At 40.6% G+C, this 21,476-nt stretch overlaps 1 protein-coding gene across 2 annotated transcripts in view; it reads right to left on the bottom strand.

The window, feature by feature from the left end:
• Positions 1–2,897: 2,897 nt before the first annotated feature.
• The window catches only part of ITGA2 (integrin subunit alpha 2), a 94,240-nt gene continuing 75,661 nt past the window's right edge, over positions 2,898–21,476 (bottom strand). For both annotated transcript variants that reach the window (XM_046671532.1, XM_046671533.1), the window contains 7 exons: positions 18,948–19,050; positions 17,392–17,502; positions 16,318–16,422; positions 13,575–13,688; positions 10,124–10,213; positions 7,264–7,380; positions 2,898–6,806 (listed from right to left, as the gene is read on the bottom strand). In XM_046671532.1, coding sequence (XP_046527488.1) covers positions 6,726–6,806; positions 7,264–7,380; positions 10,124–10,213; positions 13,575–13,688; positions 16,318–16,422; positions 17,392–17,502; positions 18,948–19,050 — 721 coding nt within the window. In that variant the 3' untranslated portion in view covers positions 2,898–6,725. The remainder of the gene's footprint in view (positions 6,807–7,263; positions 7,381–10,123; positions 10,214–13,574; positions 13,689–16,317; positions 16,423–17,391; positions 17,503–18,947; positions 19,051–21,476) is intronic.

The raw sequence follows: 21,476 nt of genomic DNA on the forward strand, positions 1-21,476 counted from the left end.
GCCTGCCCCCATTTGAGAAACGGGCTGGCAGTTGGACAGAGGCAGGTGCGTTCTGTCTGAAAGCACATTATCATGGAGTTACTGGCCCACCATAGATATTCCTAGGATTTTGTACCTGTGTTGTTAATATGACGTACATTGCCATATATGAGGTATATGTGGATTTCAGGATTTTTCTACTCAAATATTTCTTTAGAGGATCTTTATTGATGGTATATTTTTAAAGAACATAAAACATCCTGTAACCATGTTTTGAAAGAATCATGCCTTCGTTAAGTAGGCTGTATTCTAAGTCTGGAATGCAGACTGTTATGCTTTGATGTCTCCAATACGGAGGTGAGGAGTTAATCTGGGGCATCCTGAAGTCAGGATGGAACATCCCTGAAAGTTTTGGGTTCATTGCACTGGACTTAAAATGGAGTTGATCCTCTCTTTCTTAGGAGTGGCTGACTTGGTTGGTGGCTGAGATACTAAGGGGCTAGCATCACTTACTTGGCTACTCAAGTGATTAGAAGAGTAACGTAAAAAAAACATTCAGCCTTTAAGCAGGTGAGCTGCAAGGTTTCAAAGTCACTTTGGAACTGTGGCTTTGTATGAGAGCTAGGTAAGTTCACTCAAGAAGTAGGAAATTCAAATTACTTAATCTTTCGAGTATTTTTCAAACGGGTAGCAAAATGAAAGGAATTTTGTCTTATTTGAAAATAACAGTGAATGGTCAGTGAATGAAGTATTTTGTGACTTCTGTGAATATTTTTGTCCTTTGGCTATGATGTTAGAGCCACAATATATTTTCAGTATGTTGGGAGACATAGTGGTTAAGAAGCCAGTGGTTGAGTCTTGACCTCAGGTCAATGAATGAACCTATTGGAGAATTAGAAAACGATTCCTGGGTACCTCTTGAGTCCGCCACTTCTTCCTTATTCGCCTGCTACATCTGTCGTCCAGCCACCACTCCGCTTCTCTTGGACTGTTGCTGTGGCCTTGACAGTGTCCCTGCAGCCGCTCTTCTGTCTCTCGTCATCCTGCTCAGAACCTTCTGATAGCTGATGACATCTTAGAACCCCAGAGTCCTCACCAGGGCCTACGGCCTGCATGATTGGCTCTTGCCTGCCTCCTCACCTCCTCTCTTGCTCTAGGCTCCCTGCTTTGCTGTGGCTGCTATGTGGCAGGTTTATTCTGGTTTAGGGCTCTTACCTGTCCCTCCCTCCAGAATGCTCTGCCTCCAGATATTCCCATAATCTGCTTCCTCACTTTATTTCAGTCCATGATGAAATGTTACCTCCTCAGGGAGCCTTCTCTGACTATCCTATTTAAGACTGGAATCCTGTTCCCTTACTTTCGCTTTATATTTTGTTGAGGTACTTACTGCCGCCTGATGTGCTGCATCTGTTAGTTTATCTTCGTCACAAGACCATGAACTTCTGGAGGTGAGAGACTTTTGTCTCTGTCACCGCACTGTCTAACCAGCACGTGCACTCAGAAGTGCTGAAAAGTGCTGTTGGTATTAAGTATTGTGCCCGAAATTAAACACACCTGACGTGTAGTTGTAGCGCTTACGGATGCGTAAAAGTATCTGGCTAATGGAGTGGGTAGGTCCTCTGCTCCCTTCCCCACTCCCCTCCTATGACATCTCGCATAGCGACTGAGCATCAAGCATCTTAAAGACCTCTCTTAAGGCGGTTCACGATTTGTGTGGTGTAGTTAGATAGACCACCCAGCAGAGGGCAGTAGAGCCGGGGTTATAGTAAGAGCAACTTGAGGCTTCGATTTTTAGTCTGTTACTTTTATTTTGCACAGAAACAAAAAGTTCAGTTTAGGTTTACAGCCATTTTCTTTAAAGCAAGTTAGGTTGGAGTGGTCCTTAGATGAAAATTAGTCCCTGATTTTGAATAAGATGATTTCCAATCTTTAGTTGGTATCTTAGTTTAAAATATTAAAGGCCTATGATAAAATGAGGGAGGAGTCTTTTAAAATGTTTGTAGTTTTTAAAAGGTGATAAGTAAAAGGATTGCTTTTAAAAAAAGTGAATAAGTATAAAATTATTTTCCAATTTGTGACTAGTTGTTAGCTTTAACATAGGCGTTTAGCAGCACTTCCTAACCTGCTCTGTGAAAAATAAAAACTAACGTTCTTTTTCTCCAAAGGTGTATTTTCACGTACAGTGCGTGCCGCACATACTTACTGGTGGTGGTTCTGCAGTAAGCTGCCTATGACGGTTCCCTGGGACGGAGATGGGCAGGGAGAGAGCCCCACGTGGGCGTGGGAGACGTCTGTGCACCTACCACACAACTTTGCGTTGATGTGCCACCTATACTGATGGCCAGTTCGTGAGCCCAATGTATTATCTTGTCTTATCATTTCAGCATGTTCATTTCAGTATATTTAATCCTCAAAATAAAAATATTTAAACCCTCCTGCTTACTACTAAAATTTTTTTAAAAAGCAACTCTGCAGATGGACTGCTTCTGCATGTTGCCACATTTTGGCTGACGTCTACTTTCTCCCAAGCACACGTTTTATTCAAGAGAGAAGCTGGGGTTTAGAGAGGTGCCTCTCAAACATTAATGTAGCATGAACCATCTGGGATCTTGTTAAACTTCCGATTTGAATTCAGTAGGTCTGGGTGGCACCTGAGATCTGCATCCAGGCTCCAGGTGATGCAACGCTGCCTGTCTGTGGACCACTTTGTGAGGGGCAAGCCTTCACACCTGGTCCCTAAACTAGGAAGGCAAGTTAGGCTTCCTACAAAACATCCTATGGTCACTGCTAGGAATGTAAGAGCTCGAGACGTCCTCACTTTTCTTATATTGAGTCTTGAATGTGTTCTGAAGCACATTGAGTGTGTAAGATACAGTGAAATGTGTAAGCTGTACAATTCAAAATCCAAAGTAAATAGCTTTAGTTTCAGAATGGTTTTAATGATATCCAGTAACGTGGTATGACAAGAGTGGTTTACAATTAAATACTTTTCTGTTTGATTCTCCGACTTTAATATGAGAAAAGCTCTTAAGTAATTTATGTTGATTACTACTCCAATCTGATTTTTGTTTTTCAGAAATCAAGTGAATCGTGCAACTTTATGTACAGACATGCATACATTCGTTTTTATATCTTCGACTGAGAGAAAAAAGACAAAAACCAGTTAATCAAACAAAGCAATATACATATCACATCTTAACAAAAATTTATACATTATGTATGAAGGAAAACGTCCAAGACAATGTCTTTAAAAAATATACAATTCTAACAGTTGTGCAATATATATACACACATATATACACATTCATATTTTGACTTTATGTGCCAAAATAAATCAGGTACATATGAAACCCTCTTTTTATATTTACATAATGGCTACATTTTCATTCTTTAAAGTTCAAAGAAGTAGTTAACATTATTATTTATTTCAAACTTTACCCTTATGTTTACCTTTTACTTCTAAATGTTTAGTCTTTCATAAATTGATTAAAATGAGTATGCATTAACATACATGAAGGGCATAGTCCTAAAAAGTTGTGCATACAGTTATTTTCTGTGTGCAAATTGAAATGTTAAAGATGGACCAGAGGTCTCAGTCTGAGGAATCTTGCTTTCTGTTTAACGTCTTAATTTATAAGATTTTCATATATTAAGTTATAGCTGTATATCAGAATAGATAAATACATTATAAAATTACACCTTTTATAATAATTTTTCATACAATCACTTGTGTGATTATGATAATTGGTTTTAGTTTTCTTTTCACAGTTAACAGATAACTTTTACTATTTTATAAAAATAACACCACCAGCTAGAAAAAAGTTCTGTCGAGTTAGGAATTCTCATTTGCTGCTAAACGAACGATGCACAATTTCAAATCTCAATGCAGTTTCTTCACAAACTATTTCACTGTGTTATTTCATAAGGCTGGTGCGGCAGCCATGCGTGAAGCAGGTCAGTTTTTATCACATTCTGCAGATCTACCATTTATGAAATGGAAACTTTAAGATGGCATCATGTAAGCCCCATACTCTACTTTTAAAACAAAAGTATGGCTTAATAGGAATACGTAACTTTTGTTCAAACAATTCTTTTTCCTTTAATTTCCTGGATAATTACCTTTGCTTAAAAGTGCTTGAGAATTTCTCCTCCCCAGCGCCTCTGCCTCACCCTGTGATCTGATCACGGTGTGACGGGTGTGGCCTATTGAGGCCACCCACTTTTAGTGCGCAGTTCTTAGTCGAGGTGACTTTCCCTCCTAGGAGGCGTCATACAATGTCTGGAGACATTTTTTGATTGTCATGACTTGGGGGAGAGGGTGTTCCCTAGCATCTGGATGGGAGAGGCCAAGGATGCTGCTAAACGTCCTTCAAGGCACAGGACAGTCCCCATAAGAAAGAATTACCTGCCCCAAATGTCAATAGTGCCAAGGTTGAAAAACCCCGTCCTAGTGTCATAAACGGTGCAGACACAAGGGGCTAATGTTTTAGTGTCTAGTAATCCAGCTACTTCGTGGAGACAGTGCCGTCAAGGCAGGTTACCTAGACCAAGGCTCGTCACGCCCTTAAGCTCACTGTGTATGAGACCTCAGTTTAGTGCTTGTCTAAGGAAGGTGAGGCAGAGTAAAATAAAAGGATGACGTGCTATAATCTGTCGTATAACACACTGAAGAATGAGTATGTATATACATATATACAGCAGTTACATGGTTTGTTAAATATTCTCTATCAACTTAGCGACTAGGTTCTCCTCCACATTGTTTAAATAAAATTTTTATTGGAAAGAAACAGTGAATCCATACAGTTGTTATAAGAATTGAGCTCTAGCACATCTAACTAGAGAATATCGTGCTATAAACCCGACATTTTTTGATTAATTGTTTTTTTCTTCCTTGTTTGTCTTGTCAAATACAAAATAAATCATTAAACAGTGCAGATAGCTCTGGACTGCCACGGCAGGGGCGAGGCCAGGAGGCCGTCAAGGCCAGATGCACATGGGCAAATACCTGTTTTCCTCTGACTTCAAATTCTTGGAGGATTGTCTTGTATTATAAGAAATCCAGATTGCAGACCTTTAAAGCTAAAAGCGTCGCTGCTGAGCACCAACCCAGTCTTCCCATTCGATCATGAGGACACTGAAGTTTCTAGAGGTCAGTGACTTGTCTGAAGCTTTGGTTAGGCAGTTTCTGACATCAAATAGCCCCCACTGTTTTTGCCTGTGCCCTTTTCCTCCCAGTCCCTCCTAGAGAATATGTGGGCTCAGAAAAAGAGAAAAGAAGGTCCGAAAGTGGAAATGGGTGGTGTTCCTCAAGGTGGGCCATTTACATCATAAAGACTGGGGCGCTTGTTAAAACCAGGTTCCCGGGCCTCATCTCAACCCCACCAAATCAGACTCTCGGGATTTGGGGCCTAAGCATCTACTTTGTGAACAAACTTGCCCAGGTGAAAGTCATTCTTCTGGAAGTTTCAGTCCTCCAGAAACAGAGGAGCATAGAGGGTGCGCCTGCTAATTTGGTGGTTTCCAATGTTGTTATAACTTCTCAAATTCCTGAGATGATGTTTTCCTTTGCCTTGTTTACACTGCCTGAAATCCCAACAATTAGAAATTCATTCAAGCTTATTTTTCTTACTTGTTTAGCAATAAATGAAAAGAGTTCCCTGAAGTGAAGGGGATTATACAGTAATTCGTGCAAATATGTAAGTTAAACAGGTGACTTCTCCTCACACCCGGTATCGAGCAGCTGCCCAGAGGGAATGGGGGATTAGGACGAGGGGTGAAGGAAGGTGGATAACCCCGGAGTAGTGGATGGGAAGGCAGGCTCCAACGGGCTTCTAGAACATGGGGGCACCAGCAGGTGGGAGAACGGTTCAGTACAGAAGGAGGAAGGATGCCAACAAAATTACTCATCTTTCAAAAATTCACTAGATCCCTGTCAGCCCACCAGTCAAGTTGGCCAGCTGTGCAGCCTAAAAGAGAAAGGGAACTTCCAACTTCCTCTGGCACAGGCTGGGCCTCCAGTGGACAGGGTTGTACCGTAAATGTGGTTACAGATTTTAAACAAAATTTTGTGCTTTGGCCTCTAAACTATTTCCTACCCCCCCACCCTAAAATCGAAACGTCCTCCACAGGAAGCACATTCTAGGCTCCTACCAGTTAGTCAAGCAAGAAAGGGATTCTGAGGAGGTGGCTGTGGGCTGACAACAGCACATTTTACCTCGTTTATAAACAAAATTATCACAATATCATCTCTGTGGCAACTTTGGATGCACAGCCTCACTTGAAGGCCTATGTTGTCTTTTTCCCCATCTCAACACCAGTATCCAAGCTAATTACATATCTATACCACAAGTGGACTACTTCCACTTACGTTGTTGCTATTTAAAAACCATTTTAAATGATTGTTTTTTTCCCCCAACACTGAGAAAGGTTATATTTTTAAGACTTGTCACGTTTGGAAGCATTTCACGTTTCTAACACAATGTACGGTACGTTGCAATGTAAACTCTGGACCAGCCAGTGTAAAGATCACTTTTCCCCCATATAAGTCTTTTCCCCTTTCTTCTCCTAGCCCTCACCCCCCACATCCCATTTCTTCTTTCCAAACCGACCTGCAGTTTTCCTAAAATATCAGGCTGGTTTACGTATTATAATAAAATGCTGGGATTTAAAAAAAATCCTTTCATGTAAATTGCAAACCCAGGCCGAGATGCTGTCAATTTGCACCACAGTGAGAATTGCCGGGAGGTTCAGCTGTTGAGTTCTGTGGTCTCGTCAATCTCCTCTGGGTTTTTGGCCATTTTTTCATATTTTCTTTTGAAGAAGCCGAGCTGTAAGATGATGATGTAAAGATGTTACCACCTATAGCTTATTTTGGAGGGGCCCCTTTCCCTAACGCACCTCTGGGAGTTGCTGAAGCTCTGGAGACAGTAGCTTGCAGACTACTGACCTGGCGTCAGCCCCTCAGTGAGGAAATTAATACCCAGAGAGTTCAGCTGAATTGCATTAAGTTAAATTTTTCAGGGTCTACTCTTTGCAGCTGAATAAAACATTCAGGGGTCTGGATAAAAGAAAGGTTGAAAAGAAGGACAGGAACCAAGACCAAAGAGATACAGTCCTTATGGATTGTTTTCAAAGACATCAGTGAGAATTTGCAAATGAACTTGAATTTCCTGTTCTCATGATGGCGGGAGGCACCATATAAAACTTAAGGGTGCTGTTTGATAAGGAAATTCAAGACAGACGTCTTTGGAAGCCCTGTATTATAAAATAAGAAACTTTTCTTACCTTCCATAAAATTGCAACCAGAGCTAATAGCAAAAGGATTCCAGCAATTACACTTCCCACTATAACTCCGGTTGGTACTTCGGCTTTCTCATGGGGCTTCATGATGGTGATGGGAATCTGTAAATGTACATACACAATTGAGTTAACTTATTTTAGCACTGAAAAAAAGAGATGGCCTAGTCAAATTCTCTAATTTCATAAATGATGGTCTAGAAAGGTGGTGTGACTTGCTCAGGATCACATTCCACAGTTAAACATTGTGCAGGGGCTGCCCTGTGGCCAAGTGTTTAAGTTCACGTGCTCTGCTTCGGCGGCCCAGGGTTTTGCCAGTTCAGATCCTGGGTGCAGACCTAGCCCTGCTCAGCAGGCCACGCTGAGGCGGCATCCCACATGCCACAACCAGAAGGACTACAACTACAACATACAACTATGTACCGGGGGGCTTTGGGGAGAAGAAGAAGAAAAAAAAAAAGATTGGCAACAGATGTTAGCTCAGAGCCAATCTTTAAAAAAAAAAAAATAGTGCAGTACAATTTCTAGAGAAAATGCTCCTGCAAAGTCCAGGCAAGGAATTCAAGTTTTCTAGTTTCCTCCCTTTAATGGCATCAGGGTTTAGCGGATGTGTCATCTCTGAAAATCTCACATTAATTACTTATGAAGTAGGAACTTCAATTTCTGGCACACGGTCTCACTACGAAGTGAAAGCATTTGGAATCCAGGCTCAGGGAGGAGGACTCAAAGGCCAAACAAATTAAGATCCAAACCCCTTGTGATTAAACAACAGTAACAACTTCACAAACTTCCTGAAATATCGATTTCACTTAACTCTTACTCAAGCTTACTTGCTATGGATGGTTAAAAAGTAGAATTATCTTAGAGCTCAAGTTGACATTTTCAGTGATCAAAATTGTCTTTGAGTCTCTACATACTTGACTCTTTCTGGCCACTTCCTGGCAATCTATGTGACTTTGTAATAGAATGGCTGCCCTAGGAGTTCTAACAATAAAACTGGATATTCTTTTTTTTTTTTAATTGCAGAAAGGATCACAATCATTTCCTCCACAAACTATATTCTTCAAAAGCTACATTTTGGAGCAAAACACGGGGACAAAACCATATTTACTTGATTGAACACTGAATTACGGCGGCAGATGAGCTGTTTTTCATCACAGAATTTATGACTTGAGTCAAACTTGCGTCTGACCTTTTGGTGGCTATATTCTCATTTGTATTTTCAAGAGCTAAAGCAGTCTTTATAAATTTAGGAGTAAAGTAAGTATAAATTCATAGAGTTCACTGCTTAATGGCGGTTAGATCTCTACTTGTCTCTATTCCGAAACTTCCCAGTCTGGGGTCCGTGGATTTCTATGGATCCATGAGTACAAAATTTTTGTATTAGAGTTTTAAATAGGACTGGGATTCAAATCAATTTAAGAGTTACTTATCTACCTATAGGGATATGTCCATTGATTATTTGGATTCCAAATGTTATTTTAAAAATTATCCAAAATATTATTTGGATTCAAATAATATTTTTATAGACACAATTAAGTAATAGTTGGCCCGTGTTATCAGTATTGCACTGAGAAAACCAAGAAAAATCTCCTAAAGGGTTCATTAAAATTGTTAGAATTTTCAATTAATACATTTATTAAATACTGCTTTCTAAAAAAACAAAGACTTCAGCAGAGGTTCAAGTATTGTCTGAACACTACATTTTTCTAAAATGAGCCTTAAAAATCTCTATAGCACTTTTCCCCCAGGCTACGTTCATAATACTTTATATCTGAAGCCACATTTCCTTTGGCTCCATTTCTGATTTTCCACGCTCTAGCCTCTGAAGAGAGGGTGTGGGCCTTTGCTGAGGGTCCTAAACCAGAGGCAGAGAAGCAGTCTCTGTTGTGTGGAATCCTTGTCCCTGGGACAGCAGTGCTGTGCACTCCACTCTCAGGCATTGAGAGGTCCAGAGTTCACAGGGCCATTGGCTTTTTAACCAAGTCTGTAGGCTGCAGCAGTGACCGAGGCAAGCTGCCAAGTTGGCCTTGGGGTCAGAGTCTTGAACTGGCTTCCAGTTTCTAACAAAAGCATTAGGAGGAAAACGCTCAGGGCTCTGCCAGCAGATTAGCTGGACATGGAAATCCCGCTCTATCTAAATACGGCGTATTCTAACCAGAGTTTCAGTGCAAAGGAGACTCGTCCCATGCCAGCTCTTGGAACAGGGAGCTTTTGTTTTCTCTCAAAGTACATTTCTTTGCAAAACCCCCACCCCTTTTTTTTTTAATCAACCAGAAGCATTTATAGTTTTCTAGACTGGAAGACCTAATGGATGGACATTTCACACAGTGTCAATGTCTAGCCATAAGGAATACTACTAAAAAAAAGAAGCTCTCTAATAATGCCTTATTTATTAAGCATACTTCAACACTTCTCTTTAAAAAATTCTCTGAACTACAATATATGATTCAAATAAGCATGACTTGGATTTTATGGTCTAAGATCTAGACTGTTTTGTGTCAGCATGAGGAGAAGGGAAGAACTGGTGGTGGTCCGGCATAGAGAAGAGAGCCCCAAGCAAGACGGAGCCCCTTTTGTTGTGCCTTTCATTGGAACATCACCTCTGATCCAACTTTGCCAACGTGGCGGGGGTGGTGGGGTTGTGGAGGAGGCCAAGAACATCACTGAACTTTTCTGTGTAGCAAACATCCTTGCCGAAAGCTCAACATAAATAAATATTGAATTTTTAGAGTTTCAGTGAGATACTTCTACATATACGTAGGTGAGAACAAGTATTCTGAGTTTTCAGAAATGGAATGCCCATCCTAGACTCTAACGCCCACAAGGAGGGATGTGATGCGCTCACCGTGACTGTGTTTTCTTCGATCACATATATCTGAGGGTTATAGGTGTCGATTTCTGCAGATGCTGTCAGCTGTACTGTCTGGAAAGTCGACTGGAACATAAGAATAAGGAATATATTTTATCCTAGTAGAAGTTAATGCATAAAACTCAGCATGTTTATTAATTTTTTTCCTTGTGGAAAGTGACAAGAGCAGATGCCAACTCTGAAGACTCAAGAATCTTTGCGTGCTTAGACTGACGGTATGTGACAAGACCACACATGAGAAGTACCAGAGGCTTAAACCGTGTGGATGACCACACCCTGCCACAGCAAATTAAACCCAATCTCTGGGGGGTGGAGTCCAGACACCAGCAGGTTAAAACATCTCTCTCCAGGTGGTTCAAACTTGAAAACAGAGTTGAAAAACAAGGGTTTAGAAATGAAGTTTATGATTGGGAAAGATCATAGTTCAGATTTTTAAAAACTTAATGAAGTTTGTGACATCAGGGGAAATTGCAAACTTGATATTTTTATACACTTACCTGAATAAGTCACATAAAGGAATGGAAAATCAGACTAAAAAGGAAAGAGAATTTTTCTTCTGGGTACATGTGTAAAATAATGCTGTTTAAAAGTACACTTGAGGGGCTGGCCTTGTGGCCGAGTGGTTAAGTTCGCGCGCTCCGCTGCAGGCGGCCCAGTGTTTCGTTGGTTCGAATCCTGGGTGCGGACATGGCACTGCTCATCAGACCACGCTGAGGCAGCGTCCCACATGCCACAACTAGAAGAACCCACAATGAAGAATATACAACTATGTACCGGGGGGCTTTGGGGAGAAAAAGGAAATAATAAAATCTTTAAAAAAAAAAAAAAAAAGTACACTTGAACTTGACCATGCATGTCAGCAGTAGACACTCTGAGCCTTTTGTCATGCTATAAAGCGTGAGCAATAATTTCAGCTTTCCTACTCCAAGAGTTTCTATTAAAAATATTGGATTTGGGGTAGGCACATAGGAAGGACATATACTTTATGCTGATGCTACTAGTAACCTCCTAATATGATTTAACTTTACAAGCATCCTTGGATCTAGTTACAGAAAAAGAAGCGATTTTTCAATGGATACATTATTGATGTGTACATTGTTTTCTCTATAATGCAAATATTGGGATTGATGCTTACTTTGAAGTAAAACACAATGCCCAAACTCAACACAAGACTGGAGAACTGCCTTCACATGCTCGGGTTACTAGGATTCGGTTTTTCTGGTTATTAGGGCACATGATTCATTATACTCCATGAGGTAATTTGCTAAACTATATCTGAGAGCCAGAAAGCGAGAATGCATATCCAAAAAGTGAACAATTTATTTCCTTTCCACTGGCTCCGTCTCTGATTAGCCGTCTTAATTTTCTCAAGATGGAAGATTGCATCAGAAATTAACCCTGATCACTCGGCTCTTAAACACACATTAGGGGGAACATTAAAAGAATTAATAATGGTTTAAAATTTTTAAAAAAGAGTAGCAGTTAAATGAATGCTGGTTTCATAGTCCCTGTAGATTAAAGAGGAAAGGATTTCCTTACAATACTGATATATCTGCTAAGGTTGGCCCTCCGCACAGTGCCGAGTATCCTGCAGGGTTAACACGCAGGGGTACGTATACCACACATACCTGGGAGAGCGAGGTAACACACCTGCTCATATTCAACAAGACCTTCCCTTACAAATGGCAGCCAACATTGCCATCGATTTGGAATCACTTTGTGATGAAATTACTTGAACTGTTAAGTTGACTTGCACGGCATCAGAAAGAGGGTTAAAGGCAGTATATTCATGGGCTCTAATACGGGAAATGAGATCTGTATTTCAGACTGGGTCTCCTAGGTGGTCTGAGAACATGCACTTGGCTGTTGAAGTCGCTGAAAACAAGGTGGGGATAAACATTTGCCCTCTCATGAAGGAGGAAGATGGGGAGGCTTTGATATACCGTAAGGAGTGTTTTTCAGCTTAACCATCATAACCATGTTGAAAAAGCTTAAATAATACACTTCTTCAGGATTTTGCTCCCAGAAATGAAACTGCTGCTTTGGAAAACCTTTGGGAAAGTACTCTGAAAAGTCTTATAGTTAAAATGATGTAGCTTTAAACAAACTCAAGAAAAACCAAATGCTTTTTACAGGGCTGGCGTGATTGCGTTTTGATTTGCAACAGTCAGTTTTCCTTCCCAGCTGGCAAAGGTTGCTATGAAAACATTTGTTCCTCAAATGCAAGGAGCCAAGAACCAGTTGGTGAAACTGAGCACCAAACAGAGCAGCTGGGCCGGCAGTGTAGCTATCGGCATGCTTCACATCTTACAGGATGGAGGGGCATCCTGCAAGCAAACGCAACTAACAAGAAGACAAAACAAAGCAAGAAGAAAACCCAACCCTTCACTCCTCACCCCCCACTTCTCTATTTTTCCCCCCTGCCTATCACTATTCCTCTTTCTATTATGTCTTTATCCAAGAATATTGCTTATATTTTGGTTCCAGGGGAATGAGGTTTGCTGGAGAGACCATGAAATGATCAGGAAGTAGGGAATAGAGGATGGTCGGTAAGCACCTTGAGCACTGATTTATTTGTTGAAAAAAAAATCCACTGAAAGCCACAAGGCCCCCTGGAGATTTCAAACTAATTTCTACTTTGCTGCCTCAGTCAAAGCCAGTGTTGGTAAAACGAATAGCTAGCCCCTTATGCAGGGAGATTTAAGCAGCCCTGCCTAGCCTTATAGTTTTCATGCCAGACTGAAATTCTGGCTCCCAAAATCTCTGCTGAAAGCAGATATCGCCACTGGAGTCACACCTGCCAAATGGAAAAACACACCGATGTTGTTTTGGCACTTTCTTCATACTTCTCATGAGATTGAAATGACTTAAAAAGTTGTACGCACATGGGGCTTTCCCCAGAGAAAGGGTAAAACAGGAGAGCAGAGTGGTGGCCTGGCTCTGATACAGGGAGACGGATCCTTATGTTAGATTTATCTACTGGGTGGTTTGAGATCAATCAAACAAGTAGCTGGGAGCTCAAGGCATGAGGCAGAGTCATGTGCATTTTCATTTGGGTGTGGTGGAGACTAGGAAGTCAGAAATATCAAGAACAAGGGGAGGTAGACAAAGCCAGTGGCCCATTGTAGCCAAAGGCAGCGGAGGGGATCTTGACACCATTCCCAGAGCTTCTCATGTAGGAGGTTGGTGTGGAATCAAAGAAGCAGGCACTTCACAAGCACCCAGGTGATTCTGGGATGCAGCCAGATGGGGCGAGCTGTGGAAAGGGATGGAAGCATGCTGCTTTCCAGGGGAAATGGCTCTGAGTCTTTTGGATGCTGCCCACATTAGCCAGAATACTAACTTTGTCAAACTGTGTGGCTTCTTGACATTGAAGCCTTCTGTTTCCTTGCTGTTGACAAACGCAATAAATAGAGCTGGTACTTACTGCTGCAAAAGTCCCGTTCCAAATTCTGGTCGAGACGTTGAGGAAGTATTCGCTCTTCATCTGAAGGTCTGTCAGCCAGCAGGTCACGTTACGACATGAAGCCGTTCTGCAGTTCTTTCAGGTTGGCGTCCACGGTAAAAGAAGAGAGAGTGTCAGAATGGGCTTTGAAAAATAAACGCTAAAAGTTTACAAAGATAGGTAAAACCCAGCGCTAGGAAGGATCTGGGGAAACAAGCAACCTCATGAACGTTTAGTAGTATATCATAGCACATGATGAGCACAATCCTTCTTCGAGAGATTTTGGCCCTGTGGCTCAAAATGCAAAATGTGCTCACCCTCTGGCCCAGCCATGTCCCATCTGTATGGAGGGCCTCAGGAGAGAACCATAAATGTGTGGAAAAAAGCACACCAAGCCTGTTTATTGCACTACTATTTCAGAGTTAAAGAAAAACCCTAAATAATTTGTTTATCAATAATGTCCTAGTTAAGTAAATTACTGAATATACATGCGCAACATGCAGTACCATTGAGTCATTAAACCTCACGATAAAGATGCATTTCTTAGATTAAAGAAAGTCGACAGTAAGGGTGAGTGGTTGCCAAGGGTTGCGGGGAGGGAGGGATGAACAGGCAGAGCACAGAGGATTTCCAGGGCAGTGAAACTGCTCTGTAGGATACTATTGTGGTGGACACATGTCATTATACATTTGTCCAAACCCACAGAACGTACAACACCAAGAGTGAACCTAACGTAAACTATAGACTTTAGGTGCTTATGAGGTGTCAATGTAGTTCACCAATTATAACGAATGTTCCACTCTGGTGTGGGGGCATTCTGATAGTGAGAGAGGCTGTGCCTATGAAGGGGCAGGGGATATAAGGGGAATTTCTCTACTTTCCACTCAATTTTTCTGTCAAACTAAAACTATCTAAGAAATAGTCTGTTAAAAAAAGTCTATGATGGGGGCTGGCCCCGTGGCTGAGTGGTTAAGTTCCCGCACTCCGCTGCAGGCGGCCCAATGTTTCGTTGGTTCGAATCCTGGGCGCGGACATGACACTGCTCATCAAACCACGCTGAGGCGGCGTCCCACGTGCCACAACTAGAAGGACCCACAACGAAGAATATACAACTATGTACCGGGGGGCTTTGGGGAGAAAAAGGAAAAAATAAAATCTTTAAAAAAAAAAAAAGTCTATGATGTATTGGCCTATAAAAAGTGGTAGTGTGGTCCATATATGTAACAGTATACATATATCTGTATGTGGATTAATGCTTAGAGGTATGGAGAAGGATGTTCATGAAATGTTAAGAGTGGTCAGCTGTTAGATTTCTAGAGAACTTCAGTTTCTTTGTAGTTTTTTGCGTTCTCTGTTTCACGTTGTTCACTGTGAGCAGCTGCCATTTTTACAAAACCAAAACATTTTCAAAAAATAAGGAAAATGCTGAGAGGCATAATATTTTGGCGTAATCTGAGATGAGTTTCTGTTGGGCATTTTTACATACTACTGTTCAGATGTAAACCACCCTTACACTGTAATTATATTACAGTTACTTAAAAAAGAAACTGTTTTATTCTTCTATTTTCCTGTTTCCCCAACCCATCATGAAACAAAACAATTGTGTAACAGAAAACCTGGGGGCCGGTCCTGTGGCTGGGTGGTTAAGTTCGTGAGCTCTGCGCTGGTGGCCCAGGTTTGCTGGTTTGGATCCTGGGTGTGCGGACCTAGCTCCACTCATCAGGCCATAGCGTGGTGGCATCCAACAGAGAAGAACTAGAATGACCTACAACTAGGATATACAACTATGTACTGGGGCTTTGGGGAGGGAAAGAAAAAAAAAAGAGGAAGATTGGCAACAGATGTTAGCTCAGGGCCAACCTCCTTACACACACACAAAAAAGAAAACCAGAATTTCAATGTTTTTCAGAGGGGAGAGCTGTGGTTTGTTTAGGATTACTGTTTGCTAAATGTTTACTTATTTTAATACTTAATATGTGCCAAGAGCCATGCTAGATGGTAATCTAGTCTCTTTCCCAAAGAAAGGGGCATAGCTCTGGAGCAGGAGATGATAAAATATTAAAAAGCAAAGAGGGGCTGGCCCAGTGGCACGGCGGTTAAGTGTGCATGTTCCACTTCGGCAGCCCGGGGTTCGCCAGTTCAGATCCCAGGTGCGGACATGGCACTGCATGGCAAGCTGTGCTGTGGTAGGTGTCCCACATATAAAGTAGAGGAAGATGGGCACGGATGTTAGCTCAGGGCCAGTCTTCCTCAGCAAAAAGAGGAGGATTAGCAGCATATGTTAGCTCAGGGCTAATCTTCCTCAAAAAAAAAAAAAAATAAAAAAGCAAAGAAGGGCAGCTGGAGCGTCATATTTAGCAGCTAACTGAGAAGACGTCAGTGATTCTATGGAGGGGATGTAAGGAGCTTCACCTCCATAGCACACACCCAGTTCCCTCATGGCTCTTCACAATATTTCCCAAATGCACAACACAAAAACAGTAGTTTTAAGTGGAGTCCTTTTGATACGCTGAAATCTGTAACATGTATTTTATAATAATGGCATAAGTAGTAGTTCCAATAACCTAGTCTTGAGTGTGTATTTCTAAACCTTGATTCATACGGGCCATCAAAGGCAAAATAAGAAAGTTCTATGATGAGGTAGTAGGAGAAAAGAATTGCCTTAATTTCCAGGTAAAACAATGAATCGCCAAAGGAAACTGTCAACCTGTTAACCTGTTCTCACCAATTCTTTTATGTGCCGGAAATTTTCACTCTTGAAAGATACTGAAGACAGCGTTTGTCCTATTTTCAGTGGATTTATTTCGGCATTACAACTGATGTCACCAGCCTACAAAGAAAGACATCAAATCAGTCTTAGGAAGCAAAACTGTTTATGATGTTCCACTCGACGTTAGGAGAGCTTAGTGTCACATGTCAGAGGAGGGAGGGGCTTCCGGCACCTTTGACAGCGCTGACCTGGCCACACTTCTTGTCACGGCTAATGTAAACTTTGAAGTATCGAATTGTTTTGACGTGACTTGAAGGGGTGGTGGTGGTTCTTTACAACCCATACATGCTGAGACAAATTTGCAATAACAATAGACTAAGAGTGATTTAATTCAGGGTTCTTTTCTGTGGAACATTTTAGGGTTTGGATTCCCTGTAGTCACCTACACACGCCACAGGAATAGAACCAGCTTAGTGCTAGACCCAGGCTGAGCCAGTGCCAAGGGCTTTGGCTAGAGCAGAGCTTCTCAGGCCAGGCTGCATATTAGAACCACCTGGCAGGCATGGGGAGCTTTTAAAGAAAAACTCTGCTTGTAGAGCATTAGTCCTAGAGATTCTGATTTAATTGCCTGGTGGGTGGGCCTGGATATTGCCCGTATTTCAAAATTGACCCAGGTGATTAAAATGAGCAGCCAGGGTTGATTACTACCCTGCGAAAGTCCAGGATGGCAGCTTAAAGACCAGCTACAAATTGCAGCTGTGTAGACCCACTACTCTATGCAATGTGGGTTCCCAGTCAACTGACTTCTCAATGAACAGGACTCTGACAAAGTCAGATCTTCACCTGGCCAAAATGGGGCTTTACGAGTAATTTCTGCACCTGTAAATCTCTAGACTCAGACATTTGTTTTCTTATAACAATATCCTGCTTCTAATATGAAGTTAACTGCTAGTTAATCGGCACTCAGGATGCATAGGGGCTATCTTCTCAGTTTCCTGTCTACGAGATGTTAGACCTGATCACCCCAACCTCATGGAGTACTTTCATGCCGAAAATGCACATTTTTATAGGCAATCCAGTTGCCTTTACCTGATCTGTGTCCACCCCAGTCAGGTACATCAATGGATTCTTTTCTTTGGTGTATTGAGGGATGTGGATGATTACAGATGCCATGCTTACTGGAACACTTCCTGTGGTTACCTGGGTATGGAAGAAAACAGTCTGGTTATGGCCACATCATCCACGTTTCTAAGGAAAGTGATCAATAACCTCTGTGTTGATGAAGGACAACTATAAAGTGGTAAGATCGAATCCATATGAAAGTGAGTCATGGCTTTAGAGTCACACTTTGGGTCTCTGTGTTTCACCTCTTGGAAAAATCTCAACATCTACAGTTTTAACTGGGAAATAATTTGTAACTCAGGAGATGGTTTAAACACCTACTATCTGTGGAGTTGGGCCTCAAGGGAGTGAAGTCCCACTTTGCCCCTGACTAGCAGTGTGGCTTGGGCAACTGTTTGCTCCAGTTTCTCATTTGTAAAATAAAGATAATCAGCCACTCAGTAGGTACAGCATCTGTTCTCCTTGCTGAGGAGTCTGTTCTAATTGGCCAGTGCTCCTGTCCTGCTGCTTGTTAAACATTTTAAAGAACACCCATAGGAATAGTAATCCTACCAACCTCATACCTCATCTGGGAATTAAATGGGTCAACATGTGTAAAGCAATTGATAGAAAGGCTGGTACTTATTACACTCTCCATGAATGTTATTTTATTGTTACTGCTAATTGACTAAATGTTTCATTAAAGTAGTTGCCAAATATCATGCACATTTTATAAGTTCCAGTATCTGGATCACACATTAAAACGCTTTTAAAGATTTTTCTAAATTCCCAAATTGCAGAGTTGCAACCATGTAACAAATTAGTAGGAAATGTACAAAAAAAGAGATTGCATAGCCTTAGGGTGGTAAATGAATTCTCTTCTTTTTACTTTCCAAAGTTTCTGTAATGTTATTATATTATAAAATAGTCCTTTCACAAATTAATTTCTCTTTACATACTTGATACTTTAGATTGATAATTGCATACTAATAGCCAATAGAAACTGATTTTAAAGTATTTCTAGATACTACCCAGCAGGATTGTACAAAATGCATATTTGTATACAAATGGTAAGCTTCTCAAATAGAAGTGGTTTCCGAAGATAAACTGGCATACTAATTATGTTCCAGAGACTTTTGTCCACAGAAATACCATTATATTAATGATCTGTTGATTACTGTTGGACATTTGCTTTCAAAATATATCAATTATCCCAACTATGCACAAAGCCCACCTGTTTACTTAACTGCAGTCGCCCTTAGTGGTTCCCACAGCATGGCACCTGGACCAGCAGCATTAGCATCACTTGGGAACTTGTTAGAAAAGTACATTTTTAGGTCCACCCCAGTCCTACTGAATCAGAAACTCTGGGGATGGAGCCCAGGGACCCATGTTTTAGCAAGATCCCTAGGTGATTCTAATGCATGCTCAAGTTTGAGAACCACTGGTATCTTTCAACTTCTTTTTACTTTCTTCTTCTCTTCCTGGCCTCGTTTTTCCCCCCTTTCTCCTGATTTTTCCATCCTTATGACAGGCTTACCAACCTTAATGGAGAAGATGAATTTTGGACCAATATCTTCAAAATTGTGCACGATAGAAGAAACATTCCCATCCGAGGACACTTCATAAAAATTTATGTTGGTAGATCTGTTGGACGATGTTTGTAAAGCCAAATATTTTAGTTATGCTGTTGTTCTTGAAGCTTAATATTTCTTTTATTTAAATATCTTCTAGCTTATATTAGAAGTAAAAAGATTTACATTCGGGTACAGACACACTAAATGAAAACAAGTGGTTATTATGGGCTTATGATCCCATATACATTTCTAAGGCTAACACAAATTCCTTTCAAAACATATCCCTTCATGATCTTTCTGCTGAGATTCTTTATGTTATATGTTTATCAGTTGTAAAGTCTCTAAAATAAGTACAAATGTATGACTTTAGAGCTGATAGTGAAACTCTTCTCAAGATTGCTATTATATTGACTGGTATATCAACACAGTGGAACTTAGTCCATGTTGATTGGATGCATGGATTTATAAGCTAGAGGATTTTCCTCTTGGTATGGCAGAAATACAATGATAGGATATTGGGCATTAGCTCCTACAGTATTCATCACTGGATGCCTGTGAAACAAGACATACATTTTCTGTATTATTCCTTCTTCCTATTCTTTCCTAGTTTCAAATCAACTCTAATGCTTTAGTCTGAATTGGGCTTCGTCAATCTGTTTCCAGCACCCATGTAGAGACCATTTTTAAGATGGCTGACCCAGAGGTTTTATTAGACTAGATGTAGAGGCATTGGACTAAATGTGACCTCTTTGCTTGGGACCGCCAACTAGGGTTTGCAAGTGAAGAGATGAACCAGGTCAGAGGAAGCCCCACAGGACTATGTAACTGGGTACCCTTCCCTTTCCTCACTCATTGCTGGGGCTCTGGGGCTGGATTCCAACCAGGGTAGCTTTGGTGGGGGTTGGGGGTGGGTAGCTGGGGAGGAGTCTGAGAAGCAATATTCATTCCCACCAGACAATTTATCCTAATTATAGGACGTTGATTTTATTTCCTAAAAGAATTGGACTGGACATTTTCTGGTAGAGTTTTTTGGTTTATTTACTAAAAATCTTTCCTTTCTCTTTTTTTATGCCTTAAAAAAAAAAAAAACCTCTCCAAATTCTCAAAAGGAAAATATGTCATAGGGAGACTTAAATAGATGTGGTATTTGTCAAGCTTATGTATATGAGAGGAAACAATGATTTGTCAGCCTTACATGGAAGATGGGAAAACTGACTAGGATTTGAAATAGAAGGCCTGGCTGTGTGTGCATGAATTATTCCCTTTGCCTTCCAGAAGATCTTTGTGGGAGCTCCTAAGCACAGCCAGTTTCTAAATTGATTAATATTTTCTGCTTTTGCATTTTAAAGAGATCCAACATTTTTTCATTTATTCCCTAAGTGTTCCTTAAGTGTTGATCAATATATTTATAATAGCAGTTAGCTATATTCAGGTGGATCCCATTTTAGAAATAATTCCACTATCCTCTATTTCCACCCATCATATATGCACAATATAACTGCACATTTATACAGTATCAACATGGTTGCTAAGGGATACACTCAGTAATGGGGTAGGACTATTTTTTAAAAAGTCTGTAAAGATGTTTGTTTCAAAATGTTGTCTACAGCATTGCTTGTGATGGTTAAACAAAACAAAATAAAAATGCAAAACAACCAGATATCTCATTAATATTGAATTGGTTACATAAATTATGATCCAGACAGGAATAGGACAAGTTAGATCTGTATGTCCTGACTTGAAAACTTCTCTAAAATTGCATAAAAAGCAAGGTACAGGAAAATTTTATCATTCCATTTGAGTAAATAAAATGTGTGTATTTGTGTGTGTGTGTGTCACATCACATATCCTGGTAGATAAACAAACCCTGTATCTGGAAGGTCATCTGAAAACAGTAGAGATGGTCATCTATGTGATGACCAGACAAGGCGGGGAGGGATGACCCACTTTTCATTGTGTATCTTTCTGTAATGTTTGGATTTTCTATCCACATACATTTAATGTTTTTCTTTCTAAAAAGCATCTAGAGGAAAGATCTGGGTGGTAGGATTAGGAGCCTCTTTAGCTTTATTCTTTATAATTCTCCATATTAATTTTTTAACTGTATAATATAGTTTAAAGAACTTCAGGATTTCTTGGAATCCAATTTATCATCACAAAAATACATAGCTAAGATGTTAGTAAAAACGAAGTCCCCTTTCAATCTTACATTCATTTCATGTTAAAATATCTGAAAAAATTGGCCACGGTGGGAGAGTGGAATCATAAAAAGCTGTATTAACAAAAAGCATTTAGGATGAGAAAGAATCATATGAGTAGGAAGAAAAAAATTCAGATAATGTGGTCCTATCAATCTCTTTGGCTGCATTTGTCTTAAATTACTTATTTTAGCAACCGAGGGTGCTTTGCAATCTGCAGTTACTGATTAATTTTTAAGGGATGGATGACTTGGCTGAACTCGGTTTCTGCTTTTACCGTTTGCGACTCACTTGATAC

This window comes from Equus quagga, chromosome 9, assembly GCF_021613505.1.
Source record: "Equus quagga isolate Etosha38 chromosome 9, UCLA_HA_Equagga_1.0, whole genome shotgun sequence".
Taxonomy (NCBI): Eukaryota; Metazoa; Chordata; class Mammalia; order Perissodactyla; family Equidae; genus Equus; species Equus quagga.